This window comes from Phoxinus phoxinus, assembly GCF_949152265.1.
Source record: "Phoxinus phoxinus genome assembly, chromosome: 2".
Taxonomy (NCBI): domain Eukaryota; kingdom Metazoa; phylum Chordata; class Actinopteri; order Cypriniformes; family Leuciscidae; genus Phoxinus; species Phoxinus phoxinus.
In genome coordinates this window covers 29,859,745-29,877,417 of record NC_136877.1, presented here as the reverse complement: position 1 = coordinate 29,877,417, position 17,673 = coordinate 29,859,745, and the positions used below count along the sequence as shown (strand labels likewise).

General features: G+C 39.3%; 2 protein-coding genes across 11 annotated transcripts in view; one reads left to right on the top strand and one right to left on the bottom strand.

The window, feature by feature from the left end:
- Positions 1-292: 292 nt before the first annotated feature.
- LOC306993974 (ras-related and estrogen-regulated growth inhibitor) lies at positions 293-5,852 on the top strand. 2 transcript variants are annotated; one of them, XM_079604229.1, is made up of 7 exons: positions 298-406; positions 642-707; positions 794-850; positions 1,024-1,097; positions 2,094-2,241; positions 2,671-2,764; positions 4,801-5,616. In XM_079604229.1, exons 2-7 carry the CDS (start codon positions 656-658, stop codon positions 4,988-4,990), a joined length of 615 nt encoding a protein of 204 aa, XP_079460355.1. In that variant the 5' UTR covers positions 298-406; positions 642-655; the 3' UTR covers positions 4,991-5,616. The 2 variants fall into 2 exon arrangements, with proteins under 2 accessions (XP_079460354.1, XP_079460355.1); XM_079604228.1 differs by having other exon boundaries at positions 293-707; positions 4,801-5,852.
- phf21aa (PHD finger protein 21Aa) overlaps positions 5,824-17,673 on the bottom strand; it is a 27,074-nt gene continuing 15,224 nt past the window's right edge. For 6 of the 9 annotated variants that reach the window (XM_079604106.1, XM_079604102.1, XM_079604105.1 and 3 more), the window contains 4 exons: positions 13,682-13,704; positions 11,930-12,005; positions 9,449-9,552; positions 5,824-9,291 (listed from right to left, as the gene is read on the bottom strand). In XM_079604106.1, coding sequence (XP_079460232.1) covers positions 8,707-9,291; positions 9,449-9,552; positions 11,930-12,005; positions 13,682-13,704 — 788 coding nt within the window. In that variant the 3' untranslated portion in view covers positions 5,824-8,706. Of the gene's footprint in view, positions 9,292-9,448; positions 9,553-11,929; positions 12,006-13,418; positions 13,705-17,673 lie in introns of all 9 variants that reach the window. The other 3 variants (XR_013796563.1, XR_013796561.1, XR_013796562.1) reach the window with 3 other exon arrangements.

Here is a 17,673-nt window from a genome sequence, read left to right as displayed (position 1 = left end):
ATCTGAGTAAAAAGATATATCGGGGCCAGAATATAAAGCTTTTAATTTTAGCCCTGGTTAATTAATGGTTTTGTTGGCGGCAAGACCAAGTAGACTGCTGCTCCGGAGGCTCGACTGTCAAGGGCGATAAATCAGATGGTTGTTTAATGAGTCTCCCAGTCGAGCCCGGTGATGAATGTGTGGAATAAGTAGAGAGACCGCGCTGAACAATGACGTGCTGTCCGCTGTGTGTGTGTGTGTGTGTGTGTGTGTGTGTGTGTGTGTGTGTGTGTGTCTAATGTCATTACTAAAAGAAGACATCCGGAGAGCGCAGAAGCAGCAGAATCTGCAGCATATGAGCGGCAATGATATAGAGTCAAGCGCTGCTCGTTTGAGCTTCGCACTTTTAACAACTTTCGGGAGCAAAGTAAGCATTTCTGGATGGCTTTGTTTTGTTCTTTAACACTGTGCCTTTTATTTTAACTGTGTATTAGATTCAGAGTTGCACTTATGCCGCAGTTATCTGTCATGTCTAGCATTTATCCAAGTTTAGCCACGCTTAACCCGAGGGAAAATTCGTACCTGTTACATAATTGGCTGCGGTCATTTATTGCCTGAGTGTTAATACTATTCAGATATAATATTATCAGTTATCATGTCAGAGTCTGTACGGAAGATGCTGAGGGCGAAGCTCGTTGTGCTGGGAAGAGATAACTGTGGGAAGACAGGTAACACTGCAGTGTTTTATTGGGTTCAATGATTATATATTATATCTTGACGACTGTAATAACTGTTTTTCTCTTTTGAACTCCAGCTCTGTGTGTCAGATTCATCACCAGGCGTTTTATTGGAGAGTATGAACATAAAAGGGGTAACACAAATTAAATACATACTGATGATCTGTTGACCATGTGAAAACATACATCCCCTATCATTGTAAAGCAACAGAATATAGCCGTTTTCACGCTGTACATTTGTGTAACTGCTTTGCCAATGAGTTCTGTGCTGTGCATCATGACATGCCATATACTTTTTGTGTCTCAGAGGTCACCTACAGGTGTCAGAAAATCGTGGAGAAGGAGGCGATTGAACTGGAGATTTTAGACACTGTTAATAAGGTACAGTGTACTTGAGATGAGATTTTACAGTATTGCCTCTTACCTTAAGGGACCATCTCTTTGTGACTGTGCATCTGCCGGCGTGCTGTTCTACATGCATGTTTATCCAAAGGATGATCTTGCCTTGTCAAACGGGAAACGGCTGATGAGACGCAGGACTCTCTGAACCATTCCTTTCCTTTCATGTCTATCCTGAATCTCAGGCTGGTGGAGCGGCTTTAACAGCCTGCCTGCCATTGATCATGTTACACAGTAGAGAGCAGCACATGTTAATTCATAGGATTAGGGTGAAGCATTACCATCTGTGTGAGTGCAGTAGAGTAGCGGGTCTGATATTTTGGATGACTCCCTTATGTGACACACCCAGTATTTATGAGCTGATGATATACATCAGGTGTGTTGAAGGCATATTTGATCCAAAAATGAAAATTCTGCCATCATTTACTCATTCTCTTGTCGTTCCAAACCTGTATGACTTTCTTTCTTCTGCGGAACACAATTTTTTTTTCTGTCCATACAGTATAGACCACATTAAAGCATTGTATGATTTTTTCCCCCCTTATATACAATGAAAGACAGTGGGGTCCAAAATAACTTTGGACTCCATTGACTCATTATATGGACAAAAATATCACATTTCAAAATATCATCTTCTGTGTTCCACAGGTCCCAATAAGGTCATAAATGTTTGGAACAACATAGGGGTGAGTAAATAATGACATAATGTTCATTTTTGGCTTAACTATCCTTTTAGATAATGACAAAATGCTGCAGTGCGGGGGGACTCAAAGACCGGGATTGGAAACTCCATTTGAGAAGCAGGAGGTTTTGGTTTGTGGGAATTTAGTTCACATCCTTTGTGCTCCAGAATTGCCTTCAAAATCACATCTGTGAAAATCTAGATGTGCGTCATCTCTATCCTCACTGCATCGCACACATTCACTCACATGCAGGAGATGAAGAACTATTCAAATGTGTGAATCTGTTTGTGTTCAGGAGTGTGTAGGACCTGCTGTGTCCTCTCTGGAGAGTTCCATTAAATGGGGTGATGGGTTCCTCATCATGTACTCCGTGACGGATCGCAGCAGTTTTGAGGCTGTGTCGCGCCTGAAGAGACTGATTGACCACGTTAAACAAACGCTCGGTAAGGCCGATCAGACTGCGAATGATCACTCTGGGAGCATAGTGACTGAGGACAAATAGTAACAATGTTCTGTTATTAGCACTTTTTCGAGCCGTCATGTTTATGTGTACGGACCCTCCAACTAGTGGATAGCGCTGTTATCCATCAGTGTGACTCATCCTGCCTTAATTGGTCTCAGTTCAGAGATTTCACCTCAGGCATGAACTCTTAATATAGTACACTGCAGTCTGTGAGTGTGAGTTTGTTAATGATAGATAGATAGATACGTGGAAAGAGATAAAGAGAGAGAGAGAGAGAAAGTATCACAACACTGCAGTCTTTTATTATACCATCTATCACCAGGTACTGTCATTTTAATGGTAGTCTGTTCTTCTTCAGAGCTACAGCATCCATTACTTCACTCTGTGTATGTCTTTGCGTGTCTTCCAGGTATTCCAACAGTCATTGTTGCCAATAAATGTGACATGGAAAACGGCCGAGTGGTGAGGACGGATGAGGGACAGGTTTTAGCCTCGGACCTGAGGTCAGTACGCTTTGCTCTCACTGATAACTGCACAGGTTTATGATAGTAAGATAGTTTGATAGTATGAAGTATATACAAATATAGGTTAATATAACTGAATTGTTTAAGCCTAGAATGCTTAAAGAGGGTCAAATTAACCCAGTAGAGTGTGGTTTTTGGTCACACACTTTATTTTAATGTGTCTGTGTTAGTGTAATTATGCATTTAAGTACTGAGTATTAAAAATTAACTACCGGTACATGTACTTACTATAGGGTTAGGATTAGGGATTGTTTAAGGTTAGTTGCATGCAATTATGCATAATTTATAGTTATTACTACAGTAACTACATGTAACATGTGTAACAAGGACACTGTAAAATAAAGTTACTTATAAAATAATTGAATTCCTTGATATTCCATGTGTTCTTCATAAATCTTTTATGTGTGAATCAGTCATGCTATTTACATGTGTTAGACGTACACTACCAGTCAGAAGTTTTTTAAATAAGTCTCTTCTGCTCACCAAGGCTGCATTTATTTGATTAAAAATACAAAAACAACAATAATATTGTGAAATATTATTACAATTTAAAACAGCTGTTTCTATGTGAATATAGTAATTTATTCCTTTGATGAAAGCTTCATTACTCCAGTCTTCAGTGTCACATGATCCTTCAGAAATCATTCTAATATGATGATGATTTGATGCTCAAGAAACATTTATCTTTATTATCAATGTTGAAAACAGTTATTTACATTTTTATTTCAGGATTCAGGATGTATAGAAAGTTTAAAAGAACAGCATTTATCTGAAATAGAAAGCTTTTGTAACATCGAACACTACTGTTCAAAAGTTTGAGGTCAGTAAGTAAATTAAAGTGATCAAAAGTTCAGTAAAGACATTTATAATGTTACAAAAGATTCCATTTCAAATAAATGCTGTTCCTGAAAAAAAATTGTACACAACTTTTTTCAACATTTATAATAATAATGAATATTTTTTTGAGCATTAAAGTCGGCATGAAATCAAAATTGACCCTATTTACTTTGTTAGCAGATATTACTAGTCTTGTGGTGAACAATTAATCCGTGCAAGTTAATACACGGAAAAAAATTGTTTGCCGAAGTTATCTTTAATCAAAGTCTGAAAAGTTACTTCCGGTTCTGGAATGGGTCTTTTTCTGATGACATAGGCTTGACGGCTTGGGTTGGTTAAACGCTTAACCATTCCCCTCAAACCGTTACTCTGCTATGGGCGAGAGATGGAGAGGAGGAGCGATAAAGTAAAACCCTGCCCTCTGTTCAATATTCCGTTTCACTCGGAAATGCGTCACAACACTTGAGAAAAGTCGTTTGCAACTTCCGGTTCACGCGGACTTTAAATCCTTATATTTGAATGATTTCTAAAGGATCATGTAACACTGAAGACTGGAGAAATGATGCTGAAAATTCAGCTTTGATCACAGAAATAAATTACATTTTAAAATATATTAAAATAGAAAACAGTTATTTTAAATTGTCATAATATTTAACAATATTAGTTTTTTGTTGTTGTATTTTTAATCAAATAAATGTAGCCTTGGTGAGTAGAAGAGACTTCTTTTAAAAACATTAAAAATCTATCTGATCCAAAACTTTTGAAGGGCAATGTAGCTTCATACATTTTTTTTTTTTTTGCATTTTTGTATTACTACCGCAAGTCAAAATGACAGAATGACCCATATGCATTTCCAATTAAATATTCACTCACCTTGTTTTTGGGCAAAACAATAATATATAGTTATAGTAATATTTCATAATAATATTAACAATAATATACATATATTTAATTATAATAATTACAATGAATTCCTATACACTCCATGGATTACTACAGAATTTTGTCATAATATTAAGATAACCACTTCACGACACTACCAGATATTCAATTCACTACCAGTCAAAATTCTAAGCACACTTATTAGATGATCATCAATGGCCCTGTTACATCACTTACTATTTGGATGTGAAGGTTTTGCTGTGTGTGTTAAAGTTAAGGTTTCACTGGTGATGTAGGTGCAGTTTCTTTGAGCTGTCTGTGGCAGAGGACACTTCAGCAGTGGAGGCTGTGTTCGGCCAGCTGGTGTGTGAAGTGCGGCAGGAGTTTCAGCGACACCTGCTGGCTATGGACAAGCGCTCACGGATGTTGCAGATGAGACATGCGCTCAAAAACAAACTCACACGGAGTAAAACCATGCAGTGGTGACGGGGAGGACTAAATGCAGTTCACAGCCGACAACTATAGTGCTGTGTCCTGGTATGACTACCTTTCAGAGAAGAACAAGTCCCTTTTGGGTGTCCAAATACTGTCATGGACAGTATTATTTGTATGTTTATGTCAAACAGCAGTGTGTTATGTATGTGCCTCTGGCAGCACCAAACAATGACTGTTAAAACGGACAAACAGGTAGTCCCAACTCCAACTTTTGCCACTGCTTGAGCCAGATGCTGATGTAAAAACAAAGCAATGTTGATACCCACTCTCTGTGCATTAAACTGGTTTAAGAGAAAGTCCTTTAACGTCTATAAAGGATCCATTTGACCGCTTGAGCTCAGTGTACAGCTTTTGCGTCACTATTACTCTAAGTAGCAGCCTTTCAGTGCAACAGTCTTATTTTGTGTGTGAGAAGTCATAAATGCATATTTATAGGCACTGGATTCATTCTTGTCTAGTATTAAGTCGTGCCTAAAATGGCATGATCTGTCTGGCAGATGATCTATGTCTTGTGACTTGGTATTTTGATGCTGTTTTGATCCAATTTCATTCTTATGTGCCTCTATGAGATTGAAATGTCATGAGGGAACAGAACCAATTATATGATATTTTCCATTTTAGGCGGCTGTTTTTAGACTTTCTATATGCTGGCAGCATGCACAATTCACTCTGTGGAGAATTGTTTTCTTCCAAAATGGGTTACAGTATGGCTAATTTATTGTGGTTGTATTCTTTACATGTATATTAGTATAAGTATTAAAATATCCATTTGTTGTTTCAATGTAAAACGCATCTAGAGAGAAAAATCTAGAGAGACAGACTTTAATTTACAATTTTATTTAGCAAAAATGGTAAAAATAAATAAATACAAATTGATCAAATGCTCCAGTAATAACCAGCCTCCTCAACAGAAAGAATTCATGAAGTTATATATTCAAATAACTTACACATGGACTTGAATTCTATGAGAAAAGGTTAACTGACATCAGGCAACACACAAGATTAAGAAACAAAACATACAAAAATGTTAGAAAACTAAAAAAAATGAAACAAGAGCAATACACATCCCTTTCAAAAACCATTATGAAATAATCTAGACAATTTTATACAACAAATTGATGTAAATTGTGTTTTTAATTTATAGTAAAGGACATTAGATTAAGCACGGATACTTCCACGTTGCAATAATCTATCCTTGATTTTACTTGAGGGTTTCATCAACCTGAATGAGGTAACAGCATGAGGTGTAAGAATGTGACTCTTCATAAGCATTACTATGCGTGTTGAAAACATGAACAAAAGCCTGAGCTCTCGGTAAACACTATAATATCTGAGGAAATCAGATTTCACACACTTCAGGACACAATACCCAATTCTTATGTGTAAGGAACATGAATGAGGAGACAGTAGATTCCCATCAGATCTCATCAGAGAACATCTGTCACAGAAGCTCTGTCAGTCCTACTAGCCACATCTGGCCTCAGGATTCTTGGCCCTAAAGGACGGGAGATGACATTTGCAAATGTCACATCTGATGAGTATTTATGTAAGGGCTCTTTTCCCTTTTATTTCTTTTTTTTTTTTTAAATGCACAGAGAAACCTGACACACCATTAAACCACCAAACAGAACGCAGCTTCTCTGCATGTTACTTTGGAATTTTCGCAATTGTGATGAAATACTTCTTAACTTTCATCAGACAAAATGTGTGAATACTTCTGTGACTGTTGAAACATTTGCTGAATTCGGAACCGCACACTACTCTTCCTATTTCTGCCGTAGAAAGATGGTGGTAAGAGTAGTTTTCAGCACTAGTATCCTCTTGAAAACTCAATGCGATATAAAATGAAGGACAGATACACAGATCATCAGACTGGAATGGAATCGTTTAAACTAAAAGTTAAGTCTTTTCATAAAAACGTGAACGAACAAACCAGCAATTAATTTTGTGTATTGTTAAAAGACATAAGCTCTTCAGAGTTCTTATGTGTAGAGTTCAGATTCACTACAGGCAGCGCAGGCACTGTCCTGACTAACACAACCAGAATGATCACACACTGTATGACAAAGTAGGTTCTGTTACGGAAAAGGAAAAAAACCCCACTCGTTTTGCTGACAACTGACTAAGACACAGACAAGTCATAACACTACTATGAAACAGCCTAACATAGTCTATAGAACTTAAGGCAACCAATACACAGAGGCTACTGCAGGCCAGAGCTGCATGTTCAGCATTGAAAACACTCACAAACCTGAAATGAAGATGTATAGATATTTCTGTCTTATCAAAAGCGACGCACCCCTTGTGTGTTCGACACCAGTTTCTGGATTATTTCTTGTGCTTTTTCAAAACACTATGGAAGTGTCATCTTGGCACATGATGCAGTGTTCAAGCTACCGCAGCTGTATCTCAGGTGTTACAAGTGTTTGTCTGTGCTTGTTCATGTGCAGTCACACACTGAAATATACAGCGGTGAGAGAGCGTTAGAGAAATGAGAAATGTAAAGAAAGTAAAGCGTTAACAGAACAGCCCCTAGGAGACAATGGTGAAGTAGTTGCGCTAGGCACGTATAACGTACGCCTGCTGTGTTGTGCTTTTGGACAGGTTTACAGAACAGTGTTATCACCAAGTAAAGTGACACCATGCGTGTTAAAACGATACAGAACAGAAGCCCTTAAATTGGCCCATAAGCATAACGTTACTGGCACACCGGTTTTACGGGATATTTCTGACTGCGTGATTCCTCGTAAGTCGTTGGACAAGGCATGAGACCCCTGCTACAGTCTGGGTAAAAAAGAAAGAAAAAGTGGAAATGGGAGTGAGAGTGACGTGAGAGAAGTCTCAAATCATTCCCTTCTGTGACTGCGCCTGAACTGCGCACTCAGTAAATCACATCTGGTCAGTAGATAAGGCATGGTCAGAATTTACCTCACAGACACTTCAGGACTGACACTACAAATACTACTCTACTACTCTTAAATATCTATTTAATGTTCAGAGTAACATAAAATAACAGTTCCCTGTGGCATCGATTATTTGGCAGAACAGAACTACAGAATATTTTTGTAAGAAAGAAGAAAATTATAAATAAGGTCATGTGTAAAAATAGCAAAACATATTTACAGAAATGTTGTTTTCGGTTTTTAAATCACCACAAAGTAGACAAATGCAAATGATAATAGTTAAACCTCCAGCAGAACACCTGGAAGACCTGTATTTCTGTCAGCGTGATAAAGAACCTGTTTTTACAACAGAAAACTAGACGAAACAACTGCACCTCGGCTGCGTTTCACAGACAAAACGGATACTAAACTCCTCGACGCGTCATATCTTATGTCTTGGATCAGAGCTACAGGACCTGATAGGAAGCTGCACTACTCATCTAGCAGGACGAGACCTTTACCCGACCCAGCCTTCAGAAGCTTTCCCACTCAGAGGTGCTATGGCAACTGTATCAGGCACACAATGGTGTGATATCTTTAAATTTTATTACTCTTTTCTATATCATTATTCTTTGTAGAAATCTTTTCGGTGTGCATACGTTAGCATACACATTGCTGGTACTTTAGGAACCTCCTTCCTGCATGTAGTAAATGGCACTATGGATTTTCTTTCCCTCATAGATACAAGAGATGAAACAACAACATAAAACAACAACACTGTTAACTGGCACGCTTTGGGCCCCAACTGCTGCGGGGTGGTCAATGCTATTTTACCCCCTCTGTCACTTCTGTAAGGGGTACGATCGGGCCGAGGAGGGCCTGTGGGATGACGCTGAGGTCACTGTTGTTATTGTTTTTATGTTTTTTTGTACTCTCCTCCCCGGTGGGCATGGTTCCATTGGTACTCAGAACTGCCTGGTTACTGCTGTTATTGCTGAAAGCTGCGGCGTTTGTATTTGTGGGTTCGCTCCGGATTCTGGACGTGCTGATGATTTGTGCGCTCTCCTCAATGCCCTCATCGCTCTTTGCGCTCGCAGCCTCTACGTTATTATTAGTGGCGATCTGGTTTAAGGTATCGCTCGTGTTTGTGAGGGGGCTAATTATAATCATAGCTTCTGAGGAGCTTGTTGCGGTATTTGTGTTGTTGTTTGTGTCTGTCGTGGCCGCACTGGAGCTGCTGGCTTTGGAAGCTCCATTGTGGGACATTTCTCCGTTAGCCATGACCCCAGGGCAGATGAAGGGAGACAACTGGATCCCTCTGATCAGACGCACCAGCCCTTTCATCTTCTCAAGCGAAGCTTCCATCTCTCTCTGCTGGGCCAGTACGTTGTTCTTGCTGTCCATACATCTCTGTGAAGGGAGAGGGAGGACACAGTGCTCATACAACCAAAATCTCATCATATAGTTATAGAGGATGAATTAACATCACATTTAGATTTGTAATTCCAGTGGTATGACTCATGGCGCAGAGGAAAAGGGGATGATATGAACTTAAGAATTCTCTCACCGTTATAGAGTTGTTGAGCTGTCCGACTTGGTCTTCTAGTGTCTCTCTCTCCTGCCGCAGCTCTGTGCTCCATGTCTTCAGGCGATCTTTCTCTCCCTCTTTAGCTGCGGGGAAATGAGTGTGTGCGTAAATCTCAACAGAAAGTTCTGGAAGTAAAAATCCCATTCATTTCTCCCACAGGAATTTTTTTTTTTTAAACATTTCCTTAGAAACTTTGCAAAACAGACCAACCATGATTGTTGAGCGACACAGTGATCTTTAGGGGGTCAGGGAGCAGGTCAGAGATATCTTTTTAACACATTTGTCAATTTTGGTATAATGTTATTTTCTAAATATGCTCTTGGTCAGATCATGTTAATTCTTAATGATTCTACATTATTTTAAAGGGCACCTATTATGCAAAATTCACTTTTACATGGTGTTTGAAAATACAGTAAATGTGTGTTGGCAGTGCGTGTACAAACCACCCTGTATTGATAAAAATCCACCCAGTGCTTTTTTAAAATCATAAGCAGGGTCTCAGAAGAACCCGTTTACAGATCCAGGGCAATGTGACGTCCTTTTGCACAAGCCCCGCCCACGACTGTTGACTGACACTGCCGTATTACCATAGACCCGCTCTGAGTGAGCTCTTCACAGACCGCCATTGTTTCGACACTGGAGAAGCTGTAGACAAGAATGTCTTCTAAGCGATTGAGGTGTTTTGTTGTTGGATTTAAGAATGAACATAGCAGTCGTCATTTACTCCCAACATCTGCGCTGCTGAAGACGCAGTGGATTACTTTTGTTTTTGAAGGGAATGCACCCCCCCAATCTACCTAAATGCGTTTATGTTTGCGCAAATAATTTTAAACCAGATTGCTTTGTGAATGAGGGTCCGTACAAAGCAGGCTTTGCCCAAAAGTTGTTACTCGAGGATGGATCAGTACCAACTGTTGTGTTTGTGATCCAACTTACAGTCTCCAGATCGATACTGGTCACGGCAGTAATGAAAGGTAGAGCCGCAAAGCGCACACTTTATTACAGTTCATCAGAGTTGTTTTACAGATATAAAGTTTACCAGTTTATTAAGCACCCACTGAAAAGGTCTGTATATATTTGTTTAAAGTGTTTTTGTGTAATTCGCTGTGTATGTTGATGATAAGTCAAGGGAGAGAGAGATTTTATGGATAAGACTTTAATGCGCACTTCTTTTCCTGTTTTACTCAGCTCTTATGGTGATTTTCTGTGCTTCATCTTTTGTGTGAAGAAAAATAAACTTCATAAAACTAAAAAAATGTTGGCCAAAATTCGGACTGGGTCCGCTACAACAGGCTTCACATACACACTCTGGGGACATCAGAGACTTATTTTACATCTTGTAAAAAGGGTGCCCTTTAATATTAAAGGGGTCATGAATTGAGAAATCGAATTTTCCTTGATCTTTTGACATGTAAGAGGTCATTGTACTATAAAAACATCCTTTAAGTTTCAGAACTCCTCTGTTACTTTCTCGTTAGTCCAAAAACTGCTTTTATTAAAACCAAGCTCCGAAGAGGTCTCATTTTGGATTTTGTCACATTATGACGTAATAGTGAGACAAAAGACCCCCTCTGCAAAATCTGATCAACAGCATTCACAGCGCGAGTTTATCAGTGACTGAGTTCTGGACTCTCGCCAAAACTCCCGTTAATCAATGACGCTGTCTACACTGCACAACGAATGACAAGATCACTGCATTCATGCACTCAGACTGTCGGTTATCGACTACAACGCTTATCGCTGCAACATTTCATGAGACGGGAATAGATCTAAATATAATGATATAATCAAAACTTTTCACGATTAGTTAATTTCGAAAACAACTGTCATAGTAAAACCTTCTAGCATTTACATATTTACTTCAAATGCACAGGTAATGTCAATGGTATGACCAATTTCAGCAACATCTAAAAATAAAGTTACATTTCTATAGCTCTGACTGATTTTATTTTGTAATTTTGGAAGTAAAACATAATACAAGAGGGCTACATTCTACAACGTTTTTGACGTTCTTCTGGGGGATCGAGACTTATTTAGTTCAGCCTCATTTAGATAAACATTTTAATTTTAATTAATGCTAGTTAATGTGTCTGACAGAATGTGAATGTTCATGACCGTCTGAACAATGATGTTCACTGCAAATAAAACTGGTCAAACATCCAAGTTTGTATTGTTGTAATTAATTTCAGAGCTGTTTGGTTTGGTTCATGACTTGAAGAATAAAGAAAATGAATGGAAAAATACTGCCAGTACCAAAGCTCCAGAAAAAGTAAGTGGTTGCTGCTATTCTGTTCTAGGACAGCTTTTCCAAAGATCAGAGATTTACTTGTATATTTCATAACAGACTCATAAAAAGAAACTTTGTTCCGTTTTAAACTAATTAAGCAATCTTACAACACATTCTGTGTCATTGCAGGTTGACTGTTCTAGGTATCATCAGTTGTATGTGAACCTTCTCACCTGCTTTATAGGAGATGTAGGAATGGACAATAGCAAGAGTCCCTGGCCACTCAATGGCATCTTCCTTCTGCAAAATCTAAAGAAAACATGTACTGAATGGTACTGAAATACATAACAGTTAACAGTCTGCATTCAAAGTGATGCACACAAAAACATGAACATTTAAAATGAATGTGGAAATGAATGCATAGTAGTGAAAACAAATGAAGTGGCAAGACATGAGGCTACCTAAACTTACAAAGTTGAGCAGTCTTGAAGCCAATTTCTGGTTTTCGGTGTACTTAGTAATATTCACCAAATATTCACTCTAAGTTTTTGTAGCCCTGCATCAAATCAGGGGTCCTGAGCAGCAGAACTGTGGCGTTTCAGGCAGATACGCATGCCTTATGAAACCCAGATGATTTATACGTGAGCAAGTATCACATATGATACGCTGCCCACTCCATCTCATGACATCAGCTGCCAAATACGGACTCATCAATCAAAACCTGATACTTATTAGCCCCTTTCACACACAGTTTCTACTGGTAAATTACCATCAGGAGATCATGTGTGAATAGGACCTTTTCTTAGAACGTACGAGGTTACACCGTGCTGACTTAAGAAGTTTGCTTTGGGCCAATCATAAAGCTCTGTCGGAGCGGTTTACTAGACGAACATCTGACCATTGCGCCGCATCTCGCACTCGAGACCCTGCCTTCTACTGTTCTCTGAATGTCCTATTGAGAACTATAGTGACTCCAGTACCAGAACTATTATGTGCCTCATGCATTTAAGAGCAGAACCACGTTCTGTGTGATGATCTCCTTACGCCGGTCACTCAGAAGTAAAACAAAATGTAACTAAAGTGAAACTAAAGCACTTCTCATCCAGGTGGATGAATCAAATAGGTCATTTCCGATGACTGACATGACAGAGTTTATGGGAACTGATGTGCAAATGGTATCTTACCAGTAAAAAGACGCAACGTTGTTGCTTGTGTGAATAGCACATTTGTGTATTTACCAGAAAAGTTGTTCTGGTCATTTTATGCCAATTTACCGGGCTTGCTGTGAAAGGGGCTATTGTCTCTACTCCATTCTAAATTGAGCTTAAAAAAAAAAAAAAAAGTTTGGTGGGTCCAGGTTAAACAGCTGCCTCTTGGTCTCTTAGATTTTGCATAGAAATTACATAGTCATTCATATTAAAAGTTTCTAAATTGAAAGAATATAACCTGCAAGAGTAGCCTATTAAGTTACTATAAAGACTGTCTGCTTTGTAAGATCACTGACAAAAGTAAAACATGTCATGGGACAAAAAAAGAAATGAAGTGAATTACGAGAACGAGAGTGAATGGCAATGAATCTCTAATATAAATGTTTCTCAGTTACCGGAGACTCTTAATTCACCTCCGCTACCGCTAGATGTCACTGGTGAGCACGGTGAACACTGGGATAGGGAAGTCTGAATTGTGTCTCAGTAACTGTAGTGGACTATCACAGCTACTTACATCCCCTGCTGAGCTGGGGCTGGGTGAGGGTGAATGTGATGGAAGGGTGAGTGAGAGGGCAGGGGAGAATGGGCTGCCCGCGGTGGGCCGCTGTAGGTCTGGGAAGGTAGAATGGTGGTGGCTGCTGGTGGTTGGGGGGAGGGGCCCCCGCTCCACAATACTGCAGTTTTTAGAAAGGCGACCTGGGTGAGATGAAACAAAGGACAAACAAAACACAAAAAGAAAAGAAAAGAAAAGGAAGACAAAACATTGGTGTAGCATACCTCTGACAAGCTGTCCTCATTGGCTAGGGTAGCAGGAAGGAGCAGGTGGGGGTGGTGTGATGGTGGTTGGGAGGGAGAGAGCATCGTTAGATTACAAAAGGAAGCATTGCATGCTGGGTAACAACACATTCTGCAAAAGCTGGCCTCAAATCAGCTGATAAAGGCAGAAGGCATTACATTTAGGCAGATGGGGATAAGAAATGCCAATAACAAAGAAGGATCAGAGGGTAACGATTTAAAGAAGCTTATCCAGGCATCAAGAAGCTTATTTTCATCTACAGCTAACACAGATGCTGTCAAATGTTAAGACGAGCCATATTCAACATCACAAATCAACAGATTATGCACATTTATGTGTGCACTGGACATTAACAGAGCAAGTATTCATTTCTTTTATCAACAAGAACTAATAGTACCATTACATTACACATGGTCGCAAAGTTTCAATGTCATATATATATAAATAAAAAAAGCTCTATTAAATTTTACACACAAAGACAAGTCAAGAGTTATATTCAATGAAACAATATATGGCTGGAGCCTTGGTCCCAAATGTGTACAAGATAAAATCAAGAGATCCAAAAACAAAAAATAGCTTATTTAGCTCCTCAATGAATGAACACGCACGCACGCACGCACACACGCACACACACGCACACACACGCACACGCACACACACGCACGCACACACACACACGCACACACACGCGCGCGCGCGCGCACACACACACACGCACGCACGCACACGCACACTGTCTCATTTTATATGACACGGGAACAGTCTTTTTTTGTTTAATCAAAAAGCATAATTTTGGCTGCAAGTTATTCTGATTCTGTCCTCAATCACTTGAATGCTCACCTACTACACTTTCTGACAGATATTTGCCTCAAGGAACATCTAAAACGTCACAGTGTTTTTTTGTCTATACAATGAAAGTCAATGGGGTCCAATGCTGTTCAGGACCCTGAGGACTTTCCATTATAAGAATAAGAATTGAAAAAATCATTAAAATATCTTCTATCATGTTCCACAGAAGAAAGTCATACATGTTTGGAACAGGCGAGTAAGAGGTGAGTAAATGATAATTTCTAAATGAACTATTGCTTTAATCTGCAACAGTGAAAGCTGTTTTGGGTGAGCTTTGAAGAGCAATCAAAATATTGCTCATATCAAAGAATCTTTGGCAAACAGTAATGTTGTGTTTTGGTACTTAAGTCTTTCCAATACAAGTTCTAATGGTAAACTAATGATGCAGTATTGTCACACCTTTAAGATGTGCACAACTTGCCTAATTGTAAACCTATAAAGTAGGCTGAGAACATTGTCTGAGTCTTTTACTAATGTATACACTTTTACAGCAGCCTGAAGACAGTCATTATCCCACTTAACACACTGCAGGGTCATTTCTTCCTGCCTCACACATACACTCCAGGGCCACTCCACAGCAGAGTGCCTGTAAGCACATTACATAATCAAACAGTCATTACTGCTGAATGTGTGCTTGTGTGAGACCGAGAGAGACTGACTGATGGGAGTAAAGAAAAGTGGATCAGTTCAGGATGAGAGGTGTAGAAAAAGGGCTTAAAGGGGTGGTAAAATGTCCCTTTCACAAGATGTAAAATAAATCTATGATGTCCCCAGAGTGTGTGTGTCACAAAATACCCCACAGATATTTTTATATAGCATGTTAAAGTTGTCACTTTTTGAGGGTTTGCAAAAACGCACGGTTTTGTCCCTGTCCCTTTAAATGCAAATGAGCTGCTGCAGAGGGTGGGGTTTCAAGAGCTCATGTGTGTTAGCAGCTGCGATTACCTCACGCAGACACACTAAAATGACAGAAACTGTTCTGCCTTTAATGTTAAAACGGAGTCAGACAAAGATGGAGAGACTCAAGAAGAAGTGACTACATGTAGAATGCAACAGGACGTCTCTGAATGGTTAGTTGATGAATTTATGTTGCTGATGTGGAGTTAACTATCTTCAATTAGGATATTCTGTCATGATAATCTATAAATCGCTCGTATAGGAACTGTTGTGAGATGCACATTGAGTGACTTTCTATTATGTGAAAAGATGGATGCTAAAGTTTGAGCTGACTCACAAATGTACTCTTATACAACAACTTTTCCCCTTCTCAACATGGACTGCATGTTCCCGGGAGCGGGGTTTATGTACATTTTAGGGTTGCTGATGTCACTAACCCGGGAGGAATGTCGTGTAGTCCCTACCAGAGTTTGTTGTAGTCCTTTTCTTTAAAAGCAAATATCTTCCTTTGCTTTGAACGTTGAGCGTTGTAACTTTGCAGATGTCGTTTATGCTCAAACAGCAATATTACACTCTAACTAAAGTTAGAAAAGTTTTTACCGCAATAAATAATAATAAATAAAATTAGACAATTCACAGTGGATGTTAAGTCACATTTCACAGATATGGTTAATATCCAACCAGTGTTGTGAAAAGCTCGTTTACATTTGGATTACTTGGAACTTCATACAGGTGGGTGAGTAAATGATGACAGAATTTTAATTTTTAAGTGAAGGCCAAACAAAGGGGAAAAACAAAGAAACTAAACAAACTGTAAGTCTGTCAGTTCCGCCCAACCTCCTGAAGCAACGGGTTTAAAAAAAGCTGTTTCCATAGTGTTCCATTCTTACCATAATGCTGTTTAACAAGTAGATAAAGTATGATACTATTTTCAGTGATAAACCTTACAATGTTCTGTTAATAACCCTGTCGACCCAACAGTCCGAGGGCGGGGATACAAAAGAGCGCAAGTAATCTGTAGTTTTCACAAAAGCTCTGGAGATGTCAAAAGTTGTTGACAAATAAATGTGAATTTCTCGGACCAGATAACACAGAAAACAAGTAAACATAGTTAATTTACATATATTACAGATATTGTAACAATACAAAGTGGGTTATAAAAAAAAAATCAGCGAAGTTACACTTTAAAGGTTCTTTCACACTTGGTTCGATTGCCTAGTCTGAACCAGAGTTTGATTGCTCTCCCCTTCCCCTGCTGGATTGTGTTCACATATTATTTGGGTCCGATCTGCAAATTTGCATCATCAAAGCAGCAGCTGTTTACTCCAGTTGCTTCATAACGATGATGCAGGGGAAGGCGGCAAAAAGCATCACCACACTTTTAAATTATGGGTTTTGACTAGGGCTGTCAAACGATTAAAATATTTAAATCGCCATTAATCGCATTAATGTCATAGTTAACTCGCGATTAATCGCACATTTTTATCTATTCTAAATGTCTCTTGATTTCTTTTTGTTCCATTATTTTTTCTCATTTTAATGCTCTTATCAACATGGAAAAGTGGATCGGCTTGCTTTGTGCAAATGTTTTTTATTGAAAACAACATACTGTGTTCAATTTCACACTAACATTCTCACTTGGAGCAAATAATCTCTCACACAATGTAACACTGTCCATCAATAAAAGGGTGAAAGAAATACTGACGAGGTAACGTTACCGATATTGACGAGTGGGCGTAGAAACGCATCAGCGGTGTGTTTGACCATCGAGTGGTATTTCAGACTGGACGTGCCGCGATGACAGCTCAGTTCACAACGACCCAACACACAGATCACTTTGGTCTTGTCAATAGAACCTTTTGGCAACTTTTTAAAAGTAAACTTTACATTAAGAATCTTATTGGCATCCATTTCGTCGTCTCGCGCTCATCATTCATCCACTCAAAACGTAACGTTAAAGCGGGTCGCACACTGGACGAGAAGCGCAGCGCCTCGTATTTAAAATTCGAACACATTATTCTCTATGAGTGTACACACACCGGCGGCGCCATTCTGCGTTTTTATTGCTGGCCATAAACTGAGAAAGCGTGCGTCCGATGTGCGATACGAGTTGTCCTAGACGTGGCTCGGCGCTGCGCTTCTCGTCCACTCTTTGGCCGGTCCGCATCGCAAGCCCAAACAAGTGTGTGCCTGTTGTTTTGTTTCTGGTCTAGCTAGATCCGCTGTT